Source organism: Rhineura floridana, chromosome 17, assembly GCF_030035675.1.
Source record: "Rhineura floridana isolate rRhiFlo1 chromosome 17, rRhiFlo1.hap2, whole genome shotgun sequence".
Taxonomy (NCBI): domain Eukaryota; kingdom Metazoa; phylum Chordata; class Lepidosauria; order Squamata; family Rhineuridae; genus Rhineura; species Rhineura floridana.
The window spans coordinates 1,466,933-1,489,953 of NC_084496.1; the positions used below are offsets into that span (position 1 = coordinate 1,466,933).

The following is a 23,021-nucleotide window of genomic DNA, read 5'->3' on the forward strand; positions in this document are numbered from 1 at the left end:
GGTTTGAAGAAGTTTTTTTTTAAAGGGAAAAACCCTTAAAGGGGGGAGCTTCCCCACCCTGCAAGCAGCCCAATGAGGTCTGATGGTGCTCGGTGGTCAGTACTACATGTGGGAGGGAGAATGGAATGGAGTATCCTGGAGGAGAGCTGATGGCTGGCTGGCTGGAACTGAACAGAAGCTCTCCGTGCTACAATACTTTATTGCAGATCCCACCATTTCAAAACCCCTTTTTTCCAGCTATTAAATGCTCAAAGTCGTGTGTAAAAAGGCCTAAAACGGGCACTCTAAAATTACAGAGTATCTTACCATGGCTAAATGGCCCTTGGTAAACCCTTCCTCTCCAAATTTGTCTACTCCTTATTTTAAAAATGAAAATCTTCTTTAGAGGCCATTACTGTATCTTGTGGCAGTAAATTCCATAAGCTCATCCTGAAAGAGCAGTATGGTGGAGCTGTGCCTGTGCTCGTTGCTCACTTGCATCCCCGCCTTACCCAACAAGAGAGATTCTACTGCGTGGCAAGCGCCCCAGTCATGTGGTGAGGAGGAGGAGAGCCCCTAGGGCAGCTGCATATCCTGTGCACCTGATAACTCTGTGCAACTGTCTTGGCTGCCAAGTTCTCTTACCCTGATGTGTATGTGCGCATGCGCAGCCCTCCGCAAACGCTGGGAATACTGATTGCCTCCCAGATCAGCAGAGCAAAGTGTAGGTCCGGTGGCAAGGAGGAGAGAGAGCCTGGGCTTGGTGGGTCCAGTCTGGCCTGTGGCCCTTAGGCAGCTGTACACAAGCCCATAAGCCATCCCTTCCACAGGATCACATTCAAGTGTCCTTGACCTCTCTAAAGAAAAATGGTTGCAGTTTACTTTTGGGTAGGAGGGAAAGACATTGTCCTTCCTACTTTGGCTTGTTCCTGCAGCCTTGTCCATGTGCTGCATGTTATCTGGAGATCGGCCTGAGCCTCTGTCCTTGGCCCTTGTCAGCGCGCTGTGTGTTCTGCCCCAGCAAAGGGGCTCATGGAGTGTCCAGATGAGCACTCGGGGCCCTGTGCAGCCAAGGCCCTGGGCAAGGCCACGTGGCAGAAGCATCATGGTCCTCGGAGGGGTTCCAGACACCTCATTTCTAGTCCTTCCTGCATAACTAACAGTCTGCTAATGCTCTTAACATCTCAATCTTTTCAACCAGAATAGCAAATAGAGTTAAAAAGCATTTTCCTTGGCAGATTGGAGAGAGAGAAAGAGAAGCTGGCACTTGCAAAACGATTTGCAAGAGCCACTTTTTAAAAAACTCTTTCTTCCATATTGCGTTATTGACAAAGGAAATTTGGGATTGCTAGAATGGACAACCTTCCAAATCCTGTATCTGTCAACATGGTGGTTGCATGTTTGCCTGAATGGGCAGCTCTGCAGCCTTGTGTGCTGTGAGCAAATCCTATCCAACAAAAGCCGCCAGGTAAAGTCATGCTGTGCCTTCCTCCTGGGGGCCAGTTCACACCCCCATTTGAATATGTCTGCTGATCTGTTCTTGACGCAGACTGATGAAGCCACCTGAGTGTTTGAAACTTGCTGGTTAACCCGTTTTCATGCCTGTGGCAAGCTAGTCTGCTCTTGGCATAACTGTCTCTAGGAAGACCTCAAAATTTGTGGACACCATACAGGAAAAAAAATAATATGGGTGAGGGGAAGAGCCAAGGCAAAATGGAAAACTCGGTCCATATGAGAGGAGAAAATGGTCATCCCACCCATGCAGTGACCATGCTCCTTTTTTTGTCTTGCTACTGCACCCTTCCATTTCATAGTTCCAAACAGGATGGCTTCCAGTCATTGCACTGTGGGATATATTTTGCTAACAGCTTGCAATTCTAAGCTCACATTGAACATCTCAAAGCATGAAGGCATTCTACCACTTGCTGAGGTGGTTGTGCGAATTTGGCTCTCAGGAATAATGTAGCCAGCTCTTGGGCAAATGTGATCTCTACAATTATGAGCTCTGGCGTATAGAGCTACATTAGTCATTTGTACAAAAAGTTCAATATTCAATGACATTGGCAGCCAGGAGTGGTTTTTAATGACTTTTCCTAGGTTTGTTGGTGCTTTTAGCCCAGGGCAAAATTTAAAGAGCTTTGCCAATCAAATGCTTCAAAGCTTCTCATATCATTCCTAATGATTCCAGTGAAGATTCCCTCCTTTTCAGATTGTTACTCTGCAGTTGTGTTGCTGACTGTTAATCATGCCTCTCTTGATAGACAAATGGACAGAAAAACCGGCCTTCGGGACTCCCTTGGAGGAGCATCTCAAGCGTAGCGGCCGAGAAATTGCCCTCCCGATTGAGGCATGTGTGATGATGCTCCTGGAGACTGGCATGAAGGAGGAGGTAGGGTGCCCGTCCTTTCACTGTAGCTCAATGCCCTCCGGATGTTTTGCAATACAGTTCCCATCAGCCTCAGCATCATTGTGTTGTGCTGGCTGGGACCAATGAGAGTTATAGTCTAAAACATCTGGAGGCCGCCAGATTGGGGAAGAGTGCTGTAGCTGCTCTTAATCTTTCCTTTGTGTTGCCGGTTAAGTGGCTGTGTTGAAGATACCTGCTGTATATTCCCTGGCATTGATGTTGGGTGGAGCAACTTCATTTCCAGCAATGGTCATAGGCGCTGATGTGTCCTTGTGTAACTTCTCAGATTGTTCGCTCAAGTATATCCAATGCTGCCTATGGGATGTGGGGGGCGCAGCATTGCAAGATCTTTCCCACAAGAGGCTGTGATGGCCACCAACGTGGAAGGCTCGGGAGGATAATAAGGCTATCAATGGCCACTAGCCATGATGGCTCTGCTCTGCCACCACAGTCTTCTCCCAGGCATTTTAGCATGTGTTTTTAGATTGCTTTTTAAAAATGTGTTTTTAAATTTGTATATTTGTTTTTAATGTTTTTAATTGTAAACTGCCCAGAGAGCTTCGGCTATGGGGGGTAGACAAATGCAATAAATAATAAATAGTCAGAGGTGGCATGCTTCTGAATACCAGTTGCAGGAGACCTTGGCTGGGGGAGAGCGCTCCTGTGCTCAGATCCTGCTTGTGGGCTTCCCATTGGGGCATCTGGCTGTCCACTGTGAAAAGGTGCTGGACTAGATGGGCCCCTGGCCTGATTCAGCCAGCTCTTCTTGCGTTCTTATGCAAGGTGGAAGAGCTCAGGAGGGGATCTGTCCTCCTTGGTGAGGTTGGTTAGGAGGCCCAGAAGAGGCTTTTTGTCTTTCCTGTGCACCAAGTGGTTCACTTGTGTGTGCCAAGTGATCTTGTGCAACCACTTTTCTCTGGTGCACCTGCCCACTTGCACACACTCCGATTGGGATTGTATAGGCCGGTCATTGGATGAGAGAGAGGGAGGGATGGTGTGACTGAGGAGCAGGGGCTGCAGCCGCCCCTTAGTGGCATTTTCCACCTTTTCAGTTGTGGTTCTGTGACACGGCCAGGGCACCAAAGCAGAAGTTGCAGGCTTTGTTCATACATGCCGGGTAGTCGCGCTGGCCCCTTCCTTTGAGCGTGAGTGGAATCCATCCACTGAAACTTCCGAGAGGGAATTAGGAGAAGGGGCTCCATTCTACTTTTGTATTCCGGAGGAGTGGGAATAACATGCACCCCTCTCCTGGATCAGTAAATGTTTATTCCCTTAAAGAAACTGCTTGGGTGCAGTGCAGGGTTCATACTCATCCATGCATGAAAGGTCACCCATTGGGAACACGGAGAGGTTTCAGTCAGATATTGGGGATGGGGGGAAGAGAGAAAGAGACTGCAAATGCAAAAACCTCGTATGAAGAGGAAACAGTGTGTGTGGAGGGGGGAATATTCGTGCAGTTTATCTTCCTCTGGGCTCTTCTCAGACATCATAAAGTCGAGGTAGTTATTTTATATTGGGTGACTTTTGTGGGTGAGCACGTTTGGTACGTTTGTTTCATTTTGATGGATTTCTACGCTGCGTGTTGTTGTCCCTGTAAATCGCTTTGGGGCTTACTCTGGCCGTATGGAGTGATGCATAAATGGAGCTGAACTGAATAGTGGCATCTCTGAGACTTGGGTGAGTTGCTTGGTGGAATCTAGAGCAAGGTACAGCCTTGGCAGGTGTTGGCGAACGTTTTGTTGTGATACAGAAAGCACTGCAGCTCAGGGGATTCATTTTCCGTCTCAACACAGGGCTTATTCCGGATCGCTGCTGGAGCTTCCAAGCTGAAGAAGCTGAAAGCTGCGCTGGACTGCTCCACCTCACAACTGGATGAGTTCTACTCAGACCCTCATGCTGTGGCAGGTAGGTGGGTCCCAAGAGAGAACTACATGTTGGGTATGGGGGGGGTGTAAGTTCACGCTTCATCATTAATTCAAGTATTTGTCGGGGGTCACAGAGGTGTTCATGGCACAGCCAGGAAGGCCAGTATTCAGGGTGTGAGATGCGATGCAGAGTGCCATCTCCTGTTAAGGTGTTGCTGTAAGCTAGAATTGGGAAACCTGGGGCCGTCCAGATGATGTTGGACTCCAACTCCCAGCACCCAGCCTGGGCAGTGGTCAAGGATGATGGGAGCTGTAGTCCCCACAACATCTGGAGGGCCACAGATGTTTCCCCAGCCCTGCTTATAAGCAAAAGGCACCACGAGAGAGGGGGGGGGGCACAGGAAAGAAAACAGGAAGATCTTCAAAGACATAAAGCTGTGAAATATGTTTCATTTCAAGATGAATGCAGGTTTCGTAGTAACATTGAAAGCGTAACTGAAAGTATTGCCCTTCAAGTCTCCAAGGGGGGTTGTGTTTTGAAATAGCAGATGAATTGATTTCATCCTCACTCCTGTCTTTGTGCTCCACCTCTGCTGTTTTAAACCTTGCATCTTATGTTTTTATTACTTAGTCTTATTTATTGTACTGCTGCCTTGAGAGTTTTCTTCTTTGTTTACTCATAAAAGGTTAACAGGAGTTTTGAGCCAGTCAGACACTGATTTCAATTAACAGAGGAGAAGGCCGTGTCTGGGAATGCTCTGACTTCTGGGGCTGACTGCTTTAGATTACGCAGTTTTGTTTACTGAGTTATATTAAATTCACATCCTGCCCTTCCTCCCACAAAGCCCACAGCTTTGTCTGTGTACCTCCATGAATTTAGTACTTAGCTAGCACAAACTCTTCTATTTCATTCAGTCATTATTTGAATATAAATAGAAATAATACTTATTTCACTGGCTTACCACGTTGTGCAAATGCAACAGCGTGTGTGTGTGATTTTATCATTAGGGGGCCACAAATAGGGTTGGTCAGTTGCCGGTGGCAACCATGTCTATAGACCGAGTGAGCACCGCAGGAACAAAGCCTCTTCTTTTCTTCCAGGCTTGTCCTCTCTTCATCCTTGACCTTGCACTGATCTTTGAAGCACTCAAATAAATGCAGGAAAGTTCTAGGTTTGGAAGAAGGGCAGCAGCTCATCCTTAACTTCCCACCAGGCCCCAAAGGCATTCGGACTACCTCCAAAGCTCAGGGTGACTTCAGAGGCAGGACAGGGCGAATGGAGACGACACGTTGTGTTGGGATGCCAACGGCAGCCAAACTGTGGCAGCCCTTGTTTTATTGTTCTTCAAGATGTTATCAGCAGTCAGGTGCAGTCTGGTTCAGCCAAGGACTGATGGGGGAGGCATAAGAACCGCTGAAGAGGGAGGCCACAGCCAATGTGGGGGCTCTTTAGAGCTCCCCTTGTTATTAAGCACATGTTGCTCAAGGAGCCATGTTCTTTAAATGCTCACCAGGGCTTCTCTGCAAACCCAGCCCCATATCTGCATCACGGAGACTTGTCTTTGTTTCTGGGTGAAGTTTCTTCGTGCTCTTAAAAACCATTCACCGGCTGTTTTCCTTGAGACCTGGTTGCTGGCAGAAGGAAGCTTTATGCGTGAACTGAAAGGTGATGGCATCATGAAGGCCCTCTAGTGTATGGCCTGGATAGCAAATGCTGCTGCACCATTTGAAAAATAACCTCTCTTCCTCCCTTAAACCATGTCAGTAAAATGATTAATTAGGATTGTGCTTTTCTTCAGCGGTGGCAAAGATCCTGATCGCTGCAAAGGGGAGGGACAGTATAGCACCAACAGCACTGAAAACATGGTTGATTAAAATATGGATGCTCTCGGAGGTCACTGATTCGTAGAGTCACCATAAGTCATAATCGACTTGAAGGCACATAACAACAACAACAAAATATGGAATATTGTAGGCAGTGGGGTTTTTTTGGTAAAAGATGAGGTCTCGATGCTCGTGCCTTGATGAAAGTGCCGGGGTGCCAGCACAAGAGAAGGTGCCAGTACTCAGTACTGATGAGCACCCGTCACAAAAAAAGCACTGATGGTAGGAATGGCAGAGGCTGAAGAGTATGTTCAGTTACGCTATGGTAGGGGGGAAAACAATAACTTTTTTTAATGGTAATTGGGAATTACTTATAAACTTTATGAGTAGGTATGGGTTAGATATTAACTACTGTAACTAATTTAAAATGGCATTAATGGTTTATTATTAAGGGTAGTGATTGTGTGTATAATCTTGGATTGCTTTGCACTTTATTATATTTACATGAGCATGTCAGTGTACCTGATAGTATTTGGTGCTATTGTTAGGTATCTTAATAATTGTTTATTTATAAAAGTATTTATATACCGCCCTCTCACAATTCTTCTCTTAAAATGTCATTTTGCAAAGAGAAGAGAGAGGGTTCAATTCCTCCAGATCTTCTGGGAACCAGTGGAGATTTCAGAACAGAGGTGTTCCACTGCTGTTCACAGCAGAAGCGATGCTTCGTTGGTCCGACTGTTTCTTTTAAAAAAGGTCCTGCCTGTGCCTTGGTTGGGTGGGCCATACCCAAAGCAGCGGCTGCTGCCTCGGGGTGGGTGGAGGTCGAGGCTGATTTGACCCGAATCCACACGCCACTCCGCCACTTCAAGTCTGCCTTGTTGTTGCCACAGGTGCCCTGAAGTCTTACCTAAGGGAGCTGCCAGAGCCATTAATGACCTACGCCCTGTACGAAGAGTGGACGCAAGTTGCAAAGTAGGGAGAGTGTGAAATGGGCTTTCTGGTTTGGGTGGGAAGGGGAGGAGGAGGAGAAGGGGACTTCTGAAACGAGCCTTTGCTCTTGGTGCGGCTTTTGCTGCTTTTCAAAGCTGCCTTGAGATTCTCCTCTTCTCCCTCAAGCCCACTTTGAGCAACTGCTCTGCTTGCTTCTCAGCATTGCCTTGCACACCCTCAGAGCCTTGGCTCAAGAAAACGTCTTGTTTTCCCCCAGTATACAAGATCAGGATAAGAAACTGCAGGACCTATGGAGGATTTGTCAGAAACTGCCAAAGCCGAACCTGGCCAACTTCAGGTAGGTAAGCTGGAAGGTGTGCTGTGCTCTGTCCTCCTGTGTGAAAGGGCAGCCCCACGCTGCCCCTTTCATCATCCCCAAGACTCAACTCGGGAAATGACATTGATTTGTTTTTTATTTATAGAAGTATTTATAATCTACCCTCCCGCAGAACGTGAAAACATTTAAAACAATACAAAACAACCATTAATATAAATACACTTTTTATTCTTAAGCTTGAGGGACCCAGTGGTGTGATAGCTGCGGTTATGTGTTTGCTGTCATAGTGGGAGCTGTTTTGTTGCAGCTTCATGATTTATACCATGTTTTGTATTGTATACTGCTTTTGAGTTTTTAATAAGTAAAGTGGGGTATAAATGAGCAACATGTTCCTATCATAAGGAGGGTGAAATGGCTGTCAGGAAGTATATTTTAGGAGCCACTAAGGGCAATAGAGTGAGAGACAGACAGACCTGATGCACAGGGGCATAGAAGGAAGTCTTGGAAGTTGCCTTATACCAGAGGTCAGATCCGCTCAATATTACCTGCACTGGCTGGCAGCGGCTCTCCAGGGTTTTCAGGCTGGGGACAGTCCCAGCCCTACCTGCAGATTCCACTGGGGATTGAACCTGGGACCTTCTGCGGGCACAGCAGATGTTTTACCCATGAGACACAGCACAGCCCCCAAGCCAGAGCTCAAGAGGCTGCTGGGGGCTTTAACACCTTCCTTTCCCCCCTTTCCTTCCTCCACCCCACCCTGCGAGTAGACAGGAGAGAGAATTAGTTGCATTGGACTGGGGGTGGGGGAGGGGGGCTGCAGCATTGCTAGCCCTAAGTCACATGCAGCTCTTTTAACAACTTGATCATTCCTGGCAGGTACTTAATCAAATTCCTTGCAAAGCTTGCCCAGTACAGTGATGTGAACAAGATGACTCCCAGCAACGTAGCCATTGTCCTGGGCCCAAACTTGTTGTGGGCCAAGAATGAAGGGTAAGCGCTTGAGGGTTTCTTTTAAAAATCCCCATTGGGGGCTTGTCACGAGCAGGTTGAGCGTGGCTGCTCTTCACACGTCCGTTGCTTTCAGCATCATTTCTGTGGGCAGAGATTAGGTAGCACATCCCAGCTGGTAGTCCTCTTGTAGGGGGCTTTTTAGGAGGGGGGAAGAAGGGCAGCTGTTCAGCATCTGCAGGCAGCCCTGGCTCCAAATAGGGGAAAAGATGTTGCTGCATTTGAGTCCCTGCAGCTGAAATCTGCACCAGTAAACACATAAGAGCAGGACCTGAGTGCAAAAAGCACTTTCCTCTCCTGCGGTTTGTAGCAGCTGGTATTTGGAAGCCCCCTCCGACTATGGGGCAGAGCATAGCCATCATGGCTAGTAGCCACTGATGGCCTTATCCTCCGTGAATGTGTCCAATTCTCCTTTAAAGCCATCCAAGTTGGTGGCCATCACTGCCCCTTGCAGGAGCAAATTCCATAGTTTAACTGCGCAGGGTGTGAAGAAGTATTTCTACTTATTTTTCTGTATGTATTGGGGGGCAGTGGGGGGGGGGAGGTGGGTTGCTAGTTATAGCAGCAAACAGGTCACAATGCTCAGCTTTTCATGGAGATGGCACATAGGGGCCTGGGGGAATCATCTCTGGCATGTTCTGGCCTGGTGTGGTTTTGCTTGGCACATGGAGCACACCCTTTCCTTTCATTCCTCCTCAACAGCTCCCTTGCAGAAATGGCAGCAGCAACGTCCGTTCACGTGGTAGCCGTTGTTGAACCCATAATCCAGCACGCCAACTGGTTCTTTCCTGAAGGTAAATGCCAGTATTTCCTTCTTGACATGTCGCACCCCCACCAGGTGTTTTCTTTTTCTATGAAATGGGTGGGCTAGTACTACGGATGCTCCATCCCTTGCCATCCCATAGTTTGGCACACTTGGAAAAAGCCCACAGGGTGCCACAGCAGGAGTGAGTGTAGATATAGTTTGTTAAGACCTCCACTTAGCCACGAAGCTCGTGAGCCAGTCATTCTCTCAGCCTGCCTACTTCACAGGCTTGTTTGTTTGCTTTTTATTTCATTTAGAGCATTTTTTGTACCCCATTCTTCAGCTGAAAAGCCTCCCAAGGGATGGCTGACATACAGTTGGTTAAAACAGGACGATCCCTGCCCACAGGCTTGCAATCTAAGACATGGCACAAAAGGAAAAAGGGACAGGGAAAGAAGAGGGAAAAGGCAAACTTGTGTGCCACTTCAGCACTGCTGAGGCCTCATCTTGAATACTGCGTCCAGTTCTGGTCTCTGCACTTCAAGAAGGCTGCAGACAAACTGGAACAGGTTCAGAGGAGGGCAACAAGGATGATCAGAGGACTGGAAACAAAGCCCTATGAGGAGAGACTGAAAGGACTGGGCATGTTTAGCCTGGAGAAGAGAAGACTGAGGAGAGATATGATAGTGCTGTTCAAGTACTTGAAAGGTTTCTGCAGAGGAGGGCCAGGATCTCTTCTCGATCGTCCCAGAGTGCAGGACACAGAATAATGGGCTCAAGTTGCAGGAAGCCAGATTTCGACTGGACATCAGGAAAAACTTCCTAACTGTTAGAGCCATACGACAATGGAATCAATTTCCTAGAGAGGTAGTGGGCTCTCCGACACTGGAGGCATTCAAGAGGCAGCTGGACAGCCTTCTGTCGGGAATGCTTTGATTTTGATTCCTGCATTGCGCAGGGGGTTGGACTTGATGGCCTTATAGGCCCCTTCCAACTCTACTATCCTATGATTCAAGTTGTTGAGAGGCTAAAATGCCATTTTGAATATTTTAGTTACATAGTGAGCTATTGAATATGGGAATTTTGTCTGAATTATTCTTAATGAAATAAGGAAAGTGATGTGGAATTAATATACCTTTACATCCAAGCTGTTATTTTGATAGTGTTACTTATGTAATATTTATATATTTTGAAATAAAATTAATTCCTGGTCAGGATAATAGGCTCCTTTGGAAAATTTGGGGCTGAAGGGTTGGCAACTGACAGGGTATCATGCAACAGATAAAGTGTAATCTTTTTGGTCAATGTCTTCAGAGATGGATTTCAATGTGTCGGGAGCATTCGTGGGACAGCCTGCTGTGAATTCGAATCACCTGTACATAGGGAATGACTACGACTCGGGGACGCTGGAGCGGAAGAGACCCGTTAGCATGGCTGTGATGGATGGGGAACTGCTGAGGAAAGAAGGGTAGGGCCCCAACTCTCTCTCTCCCTTCCTCACCTCTCTGCCTCTAGCAGCTTAGCCTGTTTCTTCACCACTGTTGGAGAGATGTTAACTTATGCCATGTTAAGCCTACCTCCTCAGAGGTCAGTAACCTAGGTTATCACCCTTGACCAGCATTCTCTCTCTCTCTCTCTCTCTCTCTCTCTGTCTCCCTCCCTCCCTCCCTCTGTCTCTCTCTGTCTCTCTCTTTCCCTGTCTCTCTCTCTCTTTCCCTGCCTGGTGCAGAACAACAGCTCTGTAGGAAAGAGAAGCACATCAAGAGTCCGTGTGTTTTATGTGTATAGTTAGGTAATCTCTGAAAACTGGTGGGAGTTGACACAAATCTCCGAGTTCTTGGACACTCACAAACTGTTTGCATCTGGGATGTTCAGTGTTCACACATGCACATTATGGGTTGTATCCACTTAAGGTCTGTTCAGAGTAGACCCATTGAAATGAATGAACTTCACTTAGCCATGTCCATTAATTTCAGTAGGTCTACGCTGAGTTGGACTAGCATTGGACACAGCCTTAGCAAGGGCATTCTGCAGTTTTGGCACCATCCCTGCAGAGGCTTCATCCATTCAGTTTTGGACATTCACTGTAACATACATGCATCTGAAGCTGAATCTAATCAAGGAGTGGTTCTCTTGAGGCAGCTGGTCATGCCATCAGCACCCTTGGGAGCGCCATAGGAGAGGAGGGCTTGGGGCAATATCATTGCAAACAAGCTCTTAGTGGTTCCTTTTCCCCTCGTTGCTGCAGCCTGAGGAAGATCCAAAGGTAATGTACTGCCATTTCCTTCTCATTGTGCTCCACGCATGATACAAGCCACTGGGGCCAAGTTGCCACTGCTGGCCATGTGCTCAGTTCCTTGAGCAACAGTAGCGGGATTCCTTTTCTCTTAAATTGCACAGCGCCAACGATAACGTGAGTTCGAGGAAGGCTTCGAGTCTTCATGACTTCTGATTTGGTGGGGCGGCTAGAACTCTCAGCACTTCCCTTCTGTAGCTCTTCCCCAACAAATAACCCATTCTACCGTGTCCTGTCGCATCAGTCTCGTCCCTTTCCCTGCAGCTCCCCCAGCCACACGTGATCCGTACAGATCCTTCTGCAAAGCAGGGGTGGGGAACCGTTTTCAGCCCAAGGGCCACATTCCCTTCTGGGGGCCGTGTGGTGGTGGGCGGGCAGAAGCAAAGTAGGCAGAGCAACAACGAATGTACCTTTTTCCTTTTGTACAGTCGGCAAGTTTCTACACGCTATTATTTAAGACCTTTATATACCACTTAATCACTTGCATTTCTAAGCAGTGTACATAAAAAGAAGCCATGCATAAAATGGAGCAATAAAGTCATCATAAAACCAAACACAACCTTAAAATTAAAATTAAAAAATCAAAATTAAAAAGAAAGTCCTAAACGTACATGAAGTGCCACAAAGAGGGTGCCTGTCTAACCTCAGTTGGGGAAGGCATTTCGCAGGCTTGGGCCCACGACACTAAATGCACAGCACACGGCCCTGTCTGTCACCCATCCAGACAAGCAAGAAGCATTGCCAGAGTTCAAGGGTCCTTTCCCCACTTAGCCCCCTGGGTGTGAGATTCTCCCCCGCCTCGAGGGACTTGTTGAAGTGATGCTCGCAGGCGCTGCTTTTCCACCTGCCCTTCTCAATTCATGTTGGTGCTATCCCAACCTAACAGGCCTTCCCTCCTCTTAAGAATGGAAGAGCATCTTATTGCAAAATGCAGAGTGTTGTGTCTTAATTGTCGTGACTTACTATAGTATGGCTAGACTAGAGGTCACTCACCAACTGTCCATAGCTAAGGTAAAAGTCTCCCATTTTTCATGCTTTTGTCAGTGCAAAAATCAGGGTTGTGTGTTCTGTCTTTTTTAAAAAAAAAAATCCCCTTTTTATGCCAGAAAACAAATTTCTGCATAATTAGATTTTGCAAATTGAGCAGAATCGCATATTTGGACTTGTTCTGTGTTTGGTAGGCATGGGGAAGAATTCTGCAAGGCACACCCTCCTTCTCATTGAGGATCGTGCTCAGTCACCCCAGTGGGGCTTCTCTAAGGTTCCGTGTGCAATTTGCTCACGTGCGTCAGAACCTCCATTGACGGAAAGCACTGTTGGCTTTCTGGCTCCTGTGCCCAGTGCCTCATCCCCTGCCTTTTCTGTGCTTGCCTGGGATTGCAGAACACACGGAACCCTGCCGTTAAAGCTTCCAGAGGAGCAGGTGCCGCATCCTTGGCGTAATCAAAGGTGGCAGCAGCTTGAGCATCTCACACATTCGGATCAAAACTAAAGCCAGCATCCTCTTGGAGAAAAAAGAAAACTAATGTGCATTTCTGTGTGCCAGGAGATCAAATTGTACTACTTCTGGCATGGATATGTTCTCCTCTGTCCTTGTGCCTAAATAGGTACGCAGTGGAAATTGCTCTGCAATAGCTTGTCTTGCTGTTTGCCCATCACTCATATGCCTTGACACTTGTGTGATTGCGCCAAGATGCGTGGCATGCCTCTAACTCTAACAGCATCTTGCAGGCAGATATTAGGAGCTTTTCCCTGTTGCTGCTTTGCATGTCGAGCAGCAGGGACTCTCCTCTTGACCAGCTCTTGTAGTTGAACTGCCCTTGTGTTGGGTTCTCTTTTTGGTGTTTCCGTGTTGCCCGTCCGCATGGTGTGTTTGCTCTCTCTCTCCTCTGTAGCTATGGTGTCAAGGTTATGGACTTCCAGGCGAACCCCCGGAGAGGTGGCACTCTAAATAGAAAGCACACAGCCCCAGCTTTCCAGCCGCCACTTCCGCCCACTGAGGTTGGCCTGCTGACTCAGGCCACGGCGGAGCAGCACCCACAGGGCCCTGGGGCGGAACCCACCCCCCTGGGTGCTGCCTCTGCCCCCCTTCCTGGCTCAGCAGAGCAGTCCCAAAGCCAAGACACTGAGGACAGCAGGTAAGACGGATGCAACTCAGACAGAAAAGGCTTTAGCGGACGCTTCGGGCGGCTCCAGCCTTCTCCCAGCCAGGTGCCCTCCAGCCATTTGGGGCTACAACTCCCCATCAGCCCCTGCCAGCATGGCCGTGATGCTGGGAGTTGTAGTCCAAAACAGCTGGAAGGCAGCAGGTTGGAGGCGGCTGGTCTGCTTTGAGATAAAAAGCACCTGGCAACAGACAAATACTTTTGCACATCCCTCTGAGTCAAAATGTGCCCTGTCATTAGTCTGCTTCAAAAGGAATTAATTTTTGAGACCAGTCTGTATCATCGCAGAACTGTCACACATCGCTATTCACCTAGCATGACCCCTAGCTGAAGCAGGAAAAACCCTCCTTCCACAGATCAGGGCTCAGAGATCTACACCACAAGGAGGGAGCAGGTCCACTCATCTGCACGGCAGCAGAGCAAGTGGCTCTAGCTGTGAAAAGCAACCATCGCCGTGGGTTCCCCCCACCTTTTCTCTTTTCCATCCACCCTTGAGAGGCAAATAGCATCTTCCTTCCAGCCCCATAACTTAGAACCCGACAGTCCTGGGGCTTGTTGTGTGTGCAACTGGCCTGTGCCACATGCCTCCTCTCAGCCTGTGTACGGAAGTCTTCCCATGAGGCATGACTTGAGCTGTGCACTTGTCTGTGACTGTGTGTTTGTGGCTGTGCCAATCATACTGGAGTGAAGCAGCGTAGATCCCTGAATAACCCCACCCTGTCAGTCCTTAACAACCATTTGCCCCTCTTATCCACACAACCCTCCATGCATGTCTATGTTGGGAAGTATGTGAGGTTTTTTGGGGGTGTGTGTGTGGAACCAACAACTCAGAAGTCCATTTGTCACTCTTATCTAGCCTCTGAGCAATCAAAACAGCATCACCAGGAACCTTCTGTTATTGCCCAGGGGCAAAACAGGCTTGGAGTGTTCACCTTCCCCACCTGTGACTGTCACAAGTGGGGTGGGGTGGGTAGAAGGCACCAAGTCCCCAACCTTGCTTGCCACTTGTGTTTTATCCAGCTTGTAGCTCAGTAGGGCACACACTGTGCATGTCTTAGAGTTTTTGAAGCTGAGGGGAGGAGCGTGCACCACCTCCTAGCAGTTCTGTGACTCTTTGGGTGGCGGAGAAACCACCTGCCCACTTCAGAGCTGCAGGACTGACAGTAGTGAGGCGTTCCATGTAAAGCTCGTTCTCGCTGCTGCTGCTGCTGCTGCTGTGGTGGTAGTGGTGGAGGTCCTTGCTCAGCTGGAAGGAGGCAGGCGTTGGCAAAGTCCTGAAGGCTCTGGGCTAAGTTCCATAAGTGGGAAGAGCACCTGCTTTGCATGCAGAAGGTCCCGGGTTCAATCCCCAACAGCATCTCCAGGAAGGACTGGGATTTTCCCTAGTCAGAAACCTTGGAGAACCTCTGCCAGTCTGTGTAGACAGTACTGAGCTAGATGGACCGATGGCCTGGCCCAATATAAGGCAGCTTCCCATGTGTGCCTCCCCCACCCCACCCCCGGTTTCTTTTGGAGCACGGTTGCGCTGCTTTAAGCAGCCCTGCTATCTCCGTAACCTCAGCTCTGGGACAAGCCGCCTAATATTGCAGCCTTCTCCAACCTGGTGCCCCAGGCCGGGTGGGAGTTGTAGTCCAAAACAGCTGGAGGGCACCAGGCTGGGGAACGCTGCTGCGCTGATAGGCCTAACCCCAGCTAGCTGTGTTGAGCAGCCAGCAGCACCTGAGGCACCAAGACAGGTCTCGGCCTGCTACTTGGATATGTTTGGTATATTAAAAAAAACTTCACCGCTCTTGGCAAGGGTGGTCTTTAGAGAGAAGCTGCTTGTGCTTCCAAATTAGCAGTCTTTGACCTGAGTCTTTTCTCTCTTTCCAGCAGTTCAAAACCGAAGGACTCCACACCTTCAACGACTCCTCCGCCCACCAGAAATGGTGGGCCCGGAAGCGCCGCTCAGGCCCACCAGCAGCCAGCCAGTGGCACCAGCCAGCTCTCAGCCGGGCAGCCACAGGCCACTGGTGGGCCCAGTCCACACGCCATCAGGCGAGGTTGGTCCTTAAGGTGTCTGATAAGCGCGACTGTTCCCAAGGCACAGCTTATCCGGCGTCTCAGCCTGATAAGATTAAAACTGAAACTTCTGCAGACTCTTCCTTGGATGTCTGTTGCATTTCATGGCAGTAGCATCACGGGGGTCGGGGGGGGGGAGATTCCAACACTGACTCTCCTGTTTTTCTTGGGGCCCCCATGAAGAGGGCAGCAGAGCATGTTTGTCAGTGGCTGGCTCCTGTTATTTATCACCAGCACCCAAACGCAGAAGATGATGGTGTGTTAGCTATTTTTATTTGCTCATTTTGTGTGTGTGAGTTTAATTTTGGTTGCCAGCTCTTTTGCGGTAGGACAGGAGAAGAGCCCCCCTCGCGGCAGAGGAGTAGGCTTGGCTAAAGGGAGAAGAGACGGTGCGGGGGGAGGGAGGCCAGGACAGTTTGAAGTTTTGCTGCAGCCGTGAGGCTAGGACTGCCGATAGCCGGGGTGCAGAGGGACCCCCCTGCGACTTCCTTCCGATTGGTTGGATGCTTCTTCTGAACCAAGCCCCCCCCCCTCTGAGTTCTGGAAGGTTTCTCCGAGGATCTCTTGGGGCTTGGTGCCTTTCCAGGTAGAAGACGAGAGGGCTTTTAAAAGTGAGGAGTAGGAGCTTGAAGTTGGTCCACGGGGGCAAGGGGAAGGTATTTAGGAGGCTTTGTGCTTGAGAGGCGTTTTAGCCCATGGATTTCTTTCTGGTGTCTCTTGCAGCTGTTAAGAAGCCCGCGCCAGCCCCTCCGAAGCCAGCTAACCCACCCCCCGGGCAGCCAGGAAACCCAGGTGCCATTCCAGCCCCTCAGCCGCCCTCAGTGTCTCCAAAGTGCCCCACGAGGAGCCCTTCTCCTCCCAGCCAAGGAGGCCCCCAGCCCACCCCTGTCCCGTCCCAGGTCTCTGCCCCTCGGCGGTACTCCAGCAGCCTCTCCCCCATCCAGGCTCCCAGCCACCCACCCCCACAGCCCCCCACACAAACCGCTACCCCTTCCCTGCAGCCAAAGGCCAGCAGCCCCGGCTCTTCCCCACCTGGCCCCGAGCCTGGCCCCGAGCAGCCCTCGCCCACCTCTCCACCCACCCCAACGCCCCCCGACACCCCGCCTCTGGAGAAGCACAGTGCCGCTGCCACATCCCCGGCTCCTCAGCCTCCCGCCCAGGATGCTCCGCCGGCTCAGTCGCCGCCTCAGACGGGCACGTTGCCGAGACCGAGGCCAGTGCCCAAGCCGAGGAACCGGCCCACCATCCCTCCGCCACCGCACCCTCCTGCTCCTCACCTGGCCGGAGATGGTCCCCCTTCAACCGCATCGCGCCTCGTGACTGGTAAGGACTTTCCTGCACTACCTGTGTCTCCGTGAACCTTGTGCTGAATAAAAGCTGTGTGTGGAGGTGGTTGGATGTGGCCACTCAAGGGCTGTCGTCTGTAATGAGCCATCAGTGGTGCGAAGGAGACGCCAAGCTGGTATTGGGAAGTGGGTAAAGAATCCATGGGGAGAAAAAGAAGCTGCCCCAGGAGAAGAATGGCTCCAAACTGGTAGTAGACATCCAGATGGGCACGATTCGTTTGGGTCTTTGTGTAGGCTAACCCTTAGGTGCCTTTAAATCAGGGAGGGAGGTGTCTGGGTAACTGCCAGACATTCATTGGAAGATCTCAAGTTTTCACCTCGGGTTTGGAGTCCTTGGGAGAGAGACGGAGAGATAATTGAAAAGTGATGGCCAGAATGCTTACTGGTTGGGTATATAGAAGCAAATAAAGGCTCGTCGTTTTTGTCACTGTTGGCCAGATTTCAGATTTCGGCATAAATGAGCAGATTTTCAGCACTTGTCTGAAGTTTTCACATTCAAGAGGTATTGGTTTCTGTCGCTGGGCAACTGACAAATCTTTTTAACTGCGAGACATTTGCGACCACATTTCTTTGTGTTGTGTGTAATTTTTTTTACATATTGTCCTTCGCTCCTCTCCATCCCTTCCTCATCTGGGCATCCCTGGATCCAAACCACCATCCAAAATGATTTTCTTTCACACCATCAGCGATGACGATGATCAGATTTATGACCGGCCCTTCACCAAAAGGTCCCAGACAGGTCACAACAATATAAAATACAATATTAAAAACCGCATAAAACAAATTACAACCACAACTTGATGAGCAGCATTCCTTTAATTGATCTAATTAGTTGGAACATTTGGGCGTTTATGTGAGATTTATAGCAGCATAGCCAGCGATGATAGACCTACAAATAAGACGGGTTTTTTCTCCTTTGTTACGTGAGTTGCTTGTTCTAGCGTGTCTGACTTTACGAGTTCTTCACAAGCTGCCCCATCCCAGGCACCAATAGCCATTGTTGGAAATACAAACTGTACATTTAGAAAATCTTCAGTGAAGTTCTGTAGATATTAGGGAGACCTCTGTTGCAGCTGAACGGTGGGTGGAGTCCCTCTCCATGTGTAAGGGGAAGTAAATCCCTCTACTCCTTTGGCACCTAACAAAGCAGTTCCTCTGAGACAATAATGTGTTACTCATTTGGAAAGCACAAGGTGCCTCACTGTCCACGAAACTGACTTCTGTGACAATTTTTAATCTGGATTGGGTGCTTCTTAATTATGCTTAATCATAAAACAGCATCATGGTGGTAAAACCTAGCCTTTTTTTTTTTTTGCAAGCTGAAATAGCGCATGCCCATCTTTTTTTTTTAATTTTAGCAAACATCTAACTTGTTGACCACAACCCCATGCCAGATCTCAAAGGGCACTGGGAATAAGATAATTCTTTTAGCTGCGCAAATAACCCGTTGAATCCCCTCTAGGTTGTAACGCAACTTGCAAATAATATTCTAATTGAGAATTTTATTAAACAATCTAGATGTTTGACCTGCATAATTCAGTAGGAACTGAGATTGAAAATGGTAAGAAGAAACGAAGGCCTTTCGATTGGCCAGAAATGTTGTGAATGCATAATCATGGATGCAGCTTTGCCCCTTACTAACTGGCCACTGTAACATGGCTTGCTTGCACCCAGAACTAATCCTGCATGTGAAAGAACTGACGCTTCCCGTGTGGTCATTTCTGTTTCGTTTTTCCCCGTCCGCTTCCATTTTAACACATTCACTGGATGTGCTCCAGAATTCTGACCCATCCACATGCAGGATACCACCTGTCTGCTCCATCTTCTGTTGGAATGTGGAATGAATTTCTACTTCTTAAAAACCTTTGGAGCTTCATAGATCACAGCCCCACATGTACTAGCCTTTCCTTCCATTTCTCCATTTTTCACTGGGATGGGGAGTTTCGTGTTCCTCCCCTTGACGTTGAGACACAGCCTAAGGGCTCTACAAAGATGGCGTTGGAGATGCTAGCAGGCTTACTGTTAGTTGCTGATCCATTGCTACTGTTAACTGGACTTCATTCCTTTTTTCCTCCTGTTCCTAAAGAGCATGTGTGGGAGGGACAGGACAAGGAAAGATTGAAAGCTCACATATGTGGAAAAATCTTGAGCAGTTGAGTACTGCCTTGGAGCAAGTAGCGACTGCCCCATGCAAGCAGATGAATAGTGGCTGTTCCTCCCTGTTCCGTTGCTGCCATAGTGCTGCTGGCTAGGGCGGTACAGCACAGAGCTTTGGCAGCTGCATGGTGCACACTCTCTTTTGCCCTTTAAATGCTTAAGGGCAGAGAGCCATAAGTAACCACTTAAGGGATTTTTGAAATCAGTTTATAAATGCTTTATAAAATAATAAATAAGCACAGCTGCCATGGCACTGCTCTGTAGACTCGGCTCGAGAACGCTGCTCAGTGCTGCAGGGGCTGCCTGTGCTCCCTACTCCTCTCTTAATGCTGTGGCTTGAATAGAGTAAGAGGACCCCGGCAGCTGAGCACTCTACTGGTGAAGCAGAAAAGAGGTTGCAGGGCGGTTTTGTACCTCGGATTTGGGCCAGAGCAGTTCCAGAGATGCAGGCTACCATAGCATGGGCTGCTGCATTCTCCAGGTTCAGTGCTTATTCACTCCAGCCTAGTCACCAGAGAAGCTTCAAGGCCCTCTGAAGGCAGAGTCTCCACTTGTGCCGTTCCAAGTTTTTTGTGTGGTCACTGCCACTTGGCTAATCGCTTGGAACCTTGTGTGTGTTGAAGCTGCTACATTTGGCGTTCCTGTGCTGTTCCAAGCCCTGTCCATCCATGCAGTCCTCACAGGGAGACTTGGCAGGCAGTGGAGAGTGCTTGAATTCGGACACAATGAGGCTGGGTTTGTACCTCCCATGGCAGGGAAATTCACTCACACAACCAAATGTGTTGCACTCTGCACGACTCGCCGCCACCGCTGTCGCATCTGAACATTGTACAAGGGCCTTCCTCTGTCACCTTCAGGCAGGGGCTTTGCATTTAAAGGGGAAAGTGACACTTTCCACCCACATCACAAGCCTGCACGTCTGTGAAAGCAAGCGCTGCGTACAAGTGTGAGATGTCAGATGCACTTCCAGCTTTTCATTGTGTGTGTGTGTGTGTGTGTAGGGGGGAGTCTCTGCTGTTGCCACACTGCTTTAGAGGCGTGTTCCTGCTTCTGTGTCCTTGAAAGGGGTTGGGGTGTATGGGCTGTGTTGCACTAAATAGCAAATCCTGAACAAATTGATTGTTACAGCATAATTACTCTGGCAGTTCCCATTCATGCCCACTTCTGGGTATTAGCGCACTCTCCACCAACAGCCAAAAGTACTCTCGATGTCCCCTGTATTTGAGCAAGTCCAGAAGGATGAACCCATTCCTGCTCTCATGGACAGGGTAGTTCCTTCCAGTGAGGTTCCCCTTGCTGAAATACATCCACTCAGTTTCTCTGAGACAAACTGCCTTTCCTTGGCTTTGCTTCTCTTGTGTAAGCCCAGGAATTGGGCTGCACGGTATGTCCACACTTACAACACTGTACAAGTTCACAATTTGGGATCAGGGCAAACTCCATCACCCCCCAAGGAACCTTTTTAGGTTTCTTCCACAGAGAGCAAGCTTCTGGCCTTTGTGGTTGCAAGATACATTTGGAAGTTTGTGCAGTAGTTGGTGAAATCTGCTGTCAGAGATGAGGGGAGGGTCAGATCCAGACTTCCCACAGGACTCGTACTCCAACCCATCCCTTCTCCCATTCCAGAAGAATAAATGTATTTCTCTAGGCCAGAGCTTGGAAAAGTTCCTTTTTTGAACTACAGCTCCCATCAGCCCAATCCAGTGGCCATGCTGGCTGGGGCTGATGGGAGTTGTAGTTTTAAAAAGTAACTTTTCCAAGCTCTGCTCTTGACATACTTCACTTGGGGTCAGAGTGTCCAGCATTGTCTTTGCTCAGTGTTGAGGTGGAAGAGTCTTCTTCATATACAGCCCTGTCCCTAAGCTTCCCAAACCTCAGTCTAGTTCTGCCTTTGCCAATTTCCCACCCTCCAGTTGTTTTGGACTACAGCTCCCATCATTCCCAGGCACACAGGCTGAGGCTGATAGGAGTCATATTCCAGAATTTGGCCCTGCAGGCTGGGACTACTGGAAGTTGGAAGTCCAAAGCATCTGAAGGGCACGAGGTTGGGGAAGGCTGGTCTAGTTACTGCCCTCTCTGTCCACAAGGATATACCCTTCCAACCTTTTTTGTTGTGTGGTTGTGTTTTAATGTCTTCTCCACACAGACTCCAGTTCCAGTGTTCAAGAGCCACTGCGAGGCCTCCCTGCCGTGGAGCTTCCAACAGAGTCGGCGACTTTGCCAAACCAGAGGTCACACAACCACCTTGTGCTCGACGTCGATCATGATACTGAAAGCACTGCTTTGTAAAAGAAAGAAAGCACTCCCTAGACCCCACGGTCTCTGCCCTAGCAGGAACCAAACCGGTCAAGGCTCAACAGTGATGAGCTTTCAGAAAATAAACGATAAAGCAGGGAGAGTAACGCAACCTCTGCTTGTGTCTCCAGGGAAGGACCCTGGCCCGTCATCAGGAGAAGTTTGTATGACCTGTGTCTCGACAAAGGTGTCTAAGCTACGGCTGTTGCCGAAATGTGTATAGGGAGCTTAATTGCTGCTGTTAACAGAGATGGCGTTCGCTGAAAAATTCCAAGAGAATCCAAAGCAATGCATGTATAATGGAAATACCCTTTTAAAGGCCTCTGTTGAACTCTTCCTCTTATTCTTTCTGCTCTTGCCAAGGAGATGGCTCACAAGAGACATTCCGTCTCTGACATGCTGCGGACTTGTTAAAGTATGAACCAAAAAAAGCCACCACTTGTGCTGGCGGGAGGAGTGGCTGCTGGTTCTCAGTCATTTTCCCCAGGCGGTGGAGATATCCCTGTGCCTTGATGGACTGTTATACTGTAGAAGGAAACGTACTGTCTCTCTAACCATTTCAGTGCTACTTTTTCCTTTTTTTAAAAAAAGTATTGTTATTCAACCCCATTGGGTTCCCCCCCCCCACAGTTATTTGTATTAACCATCCCTGCTTTTGATTTCTGTAACACTCGTAAAAACAGCTGCTGTCAAGCTGAAAACTTTGGAAAATGTGTATTTACTTTCAGTTTGTTATAAAGGAGTTGGAATTTGAACGTGATTTTTGAGACATCTGTTTGGATTCATCTTCTGAGTAAAATTCATCTCACTTAGGTTGCTGTAAGGAAAACTTATTCTGATTAATTTACTCTCAAATTAGAACAGCTGCCCACATGGTGATCCCTCTACTCCCTTTGAATAGCCTGTCCAGGGGGAGCGGAGCACCTGTCTGTTTGGAAAGGAAATCAGGTCCACGCCAAAATGAGGTAATGGCTTCTCTGTACTTGGAGACACCCTAGGCACACAGAAGTGTTAATTAAAAGGGGGGGTTGTGTGCCCCCAAACAGCCTGGCAAGTACTTGTGAGCATGGAATGTTGAAGTGTCAGGAGAGGTGGAAGGGAAGAGATGGAACTGGGGCCGCAATCTGTGCCATGTAGGAACAAGGAGGCTGCTTATTCCAGGCCAGAACACTTTTACTTGTCCAATACTTTAGCAGCAACTCTCCAGGATTTGGGTCAAAAAGTAACTTGAACTTTTTAGCATAGCAGAGGAAAGTCTCAGGGATGTGAAAGAGAGAGGGGAAGAGGGAGTCTTTACTCCTCTTCCCTGTGATGCCTGAACAGAACTACAGGGCTGCTTCTTGCAGGCTAGCTGGAGTCCTGAGCAGAGGCCTTCCTCTTAGGGGAGGGGGGATGTATTGCATGCTTTATAGTGGCCCCCACTTGCCCACACTGTATTAGAAAAAAGTCCGCTGCACACATAACTTCTTGGATTTTGGAAAGTAGCAAAACTGTCTGCCTGCTTGGCTGTCTCTTCCCGAGTGTGAAGTTGCTTGTGCACCTATCATTCCTTCATTAATTTGTATAGTAATTTGAGTCCTGTTCACACAACTAAATTACACCA

At 48.7% G+C, this 23,021-nt stretch overlaps 1 protein-coding gene across 4 annotated transcripts in view; it reads left to right on the forward strand.

The window, feature by feature from the left end:
* Positions 1–22,173, forward strand: part of ARHGAP17 (Rho GTPase activating protein 17) — a 63,951-nt gene extending 41,778 nt beyond the window's left edge. The window contains exons 10-21 of one of the 4 annotated variants that reach the window (XM_061600121.1): positions 2,241–2,368; positions 4,180–4,291; positions 6,969–7,050; positions 7,286–7,366; positions 8,222–8,335; positions 9,056–9,147; positions 10,413–10,566; positions 13,290–13,532; positions 15,432–15,601; positions 16,344–16,943; positions 18,485–18,527; positions 21,270–21,358. In XM_061600121.1, coding sequence (XP_061456105.1) covers positions 2,241–2,368; positions 4,180–4,291; positions 6,969–7,050; positions 7,286–7,366; positions 8,222–8,335; positions 9,056–9,147; positions 10,413–10,566; positions 13,290–13,532; positions 15,432–15,601; positions 16,344–16,943; positions 18,485–18,492 — 1,784 coding nt within the window. In that variant the 3' untranslated portion in view covers positions 18,493–18,527; positions 21,270–21,358. Of the gene's footprint in view, positions 1–2,240; positions 2,369–4,179; positions 4,292–6,968; positions 7,051–7,285; positions 7,367–8,221; positions 8,336–9,055; positions 9,148–10,412; positions 10,567–13,289; positions 13,533–15,431; positions 15,602–16,343; positions 16,944–18,484; positions 18,528–21,269 lie in introns of all 4 variants that reach the window. The other 3 variants (XM_061600120.1, XM_061600123.1, XM_061600122.1) reach the window with 3 other exon arrangements.
* Positions 22,174–23,021: the final 848 nt, after the last annotated feature.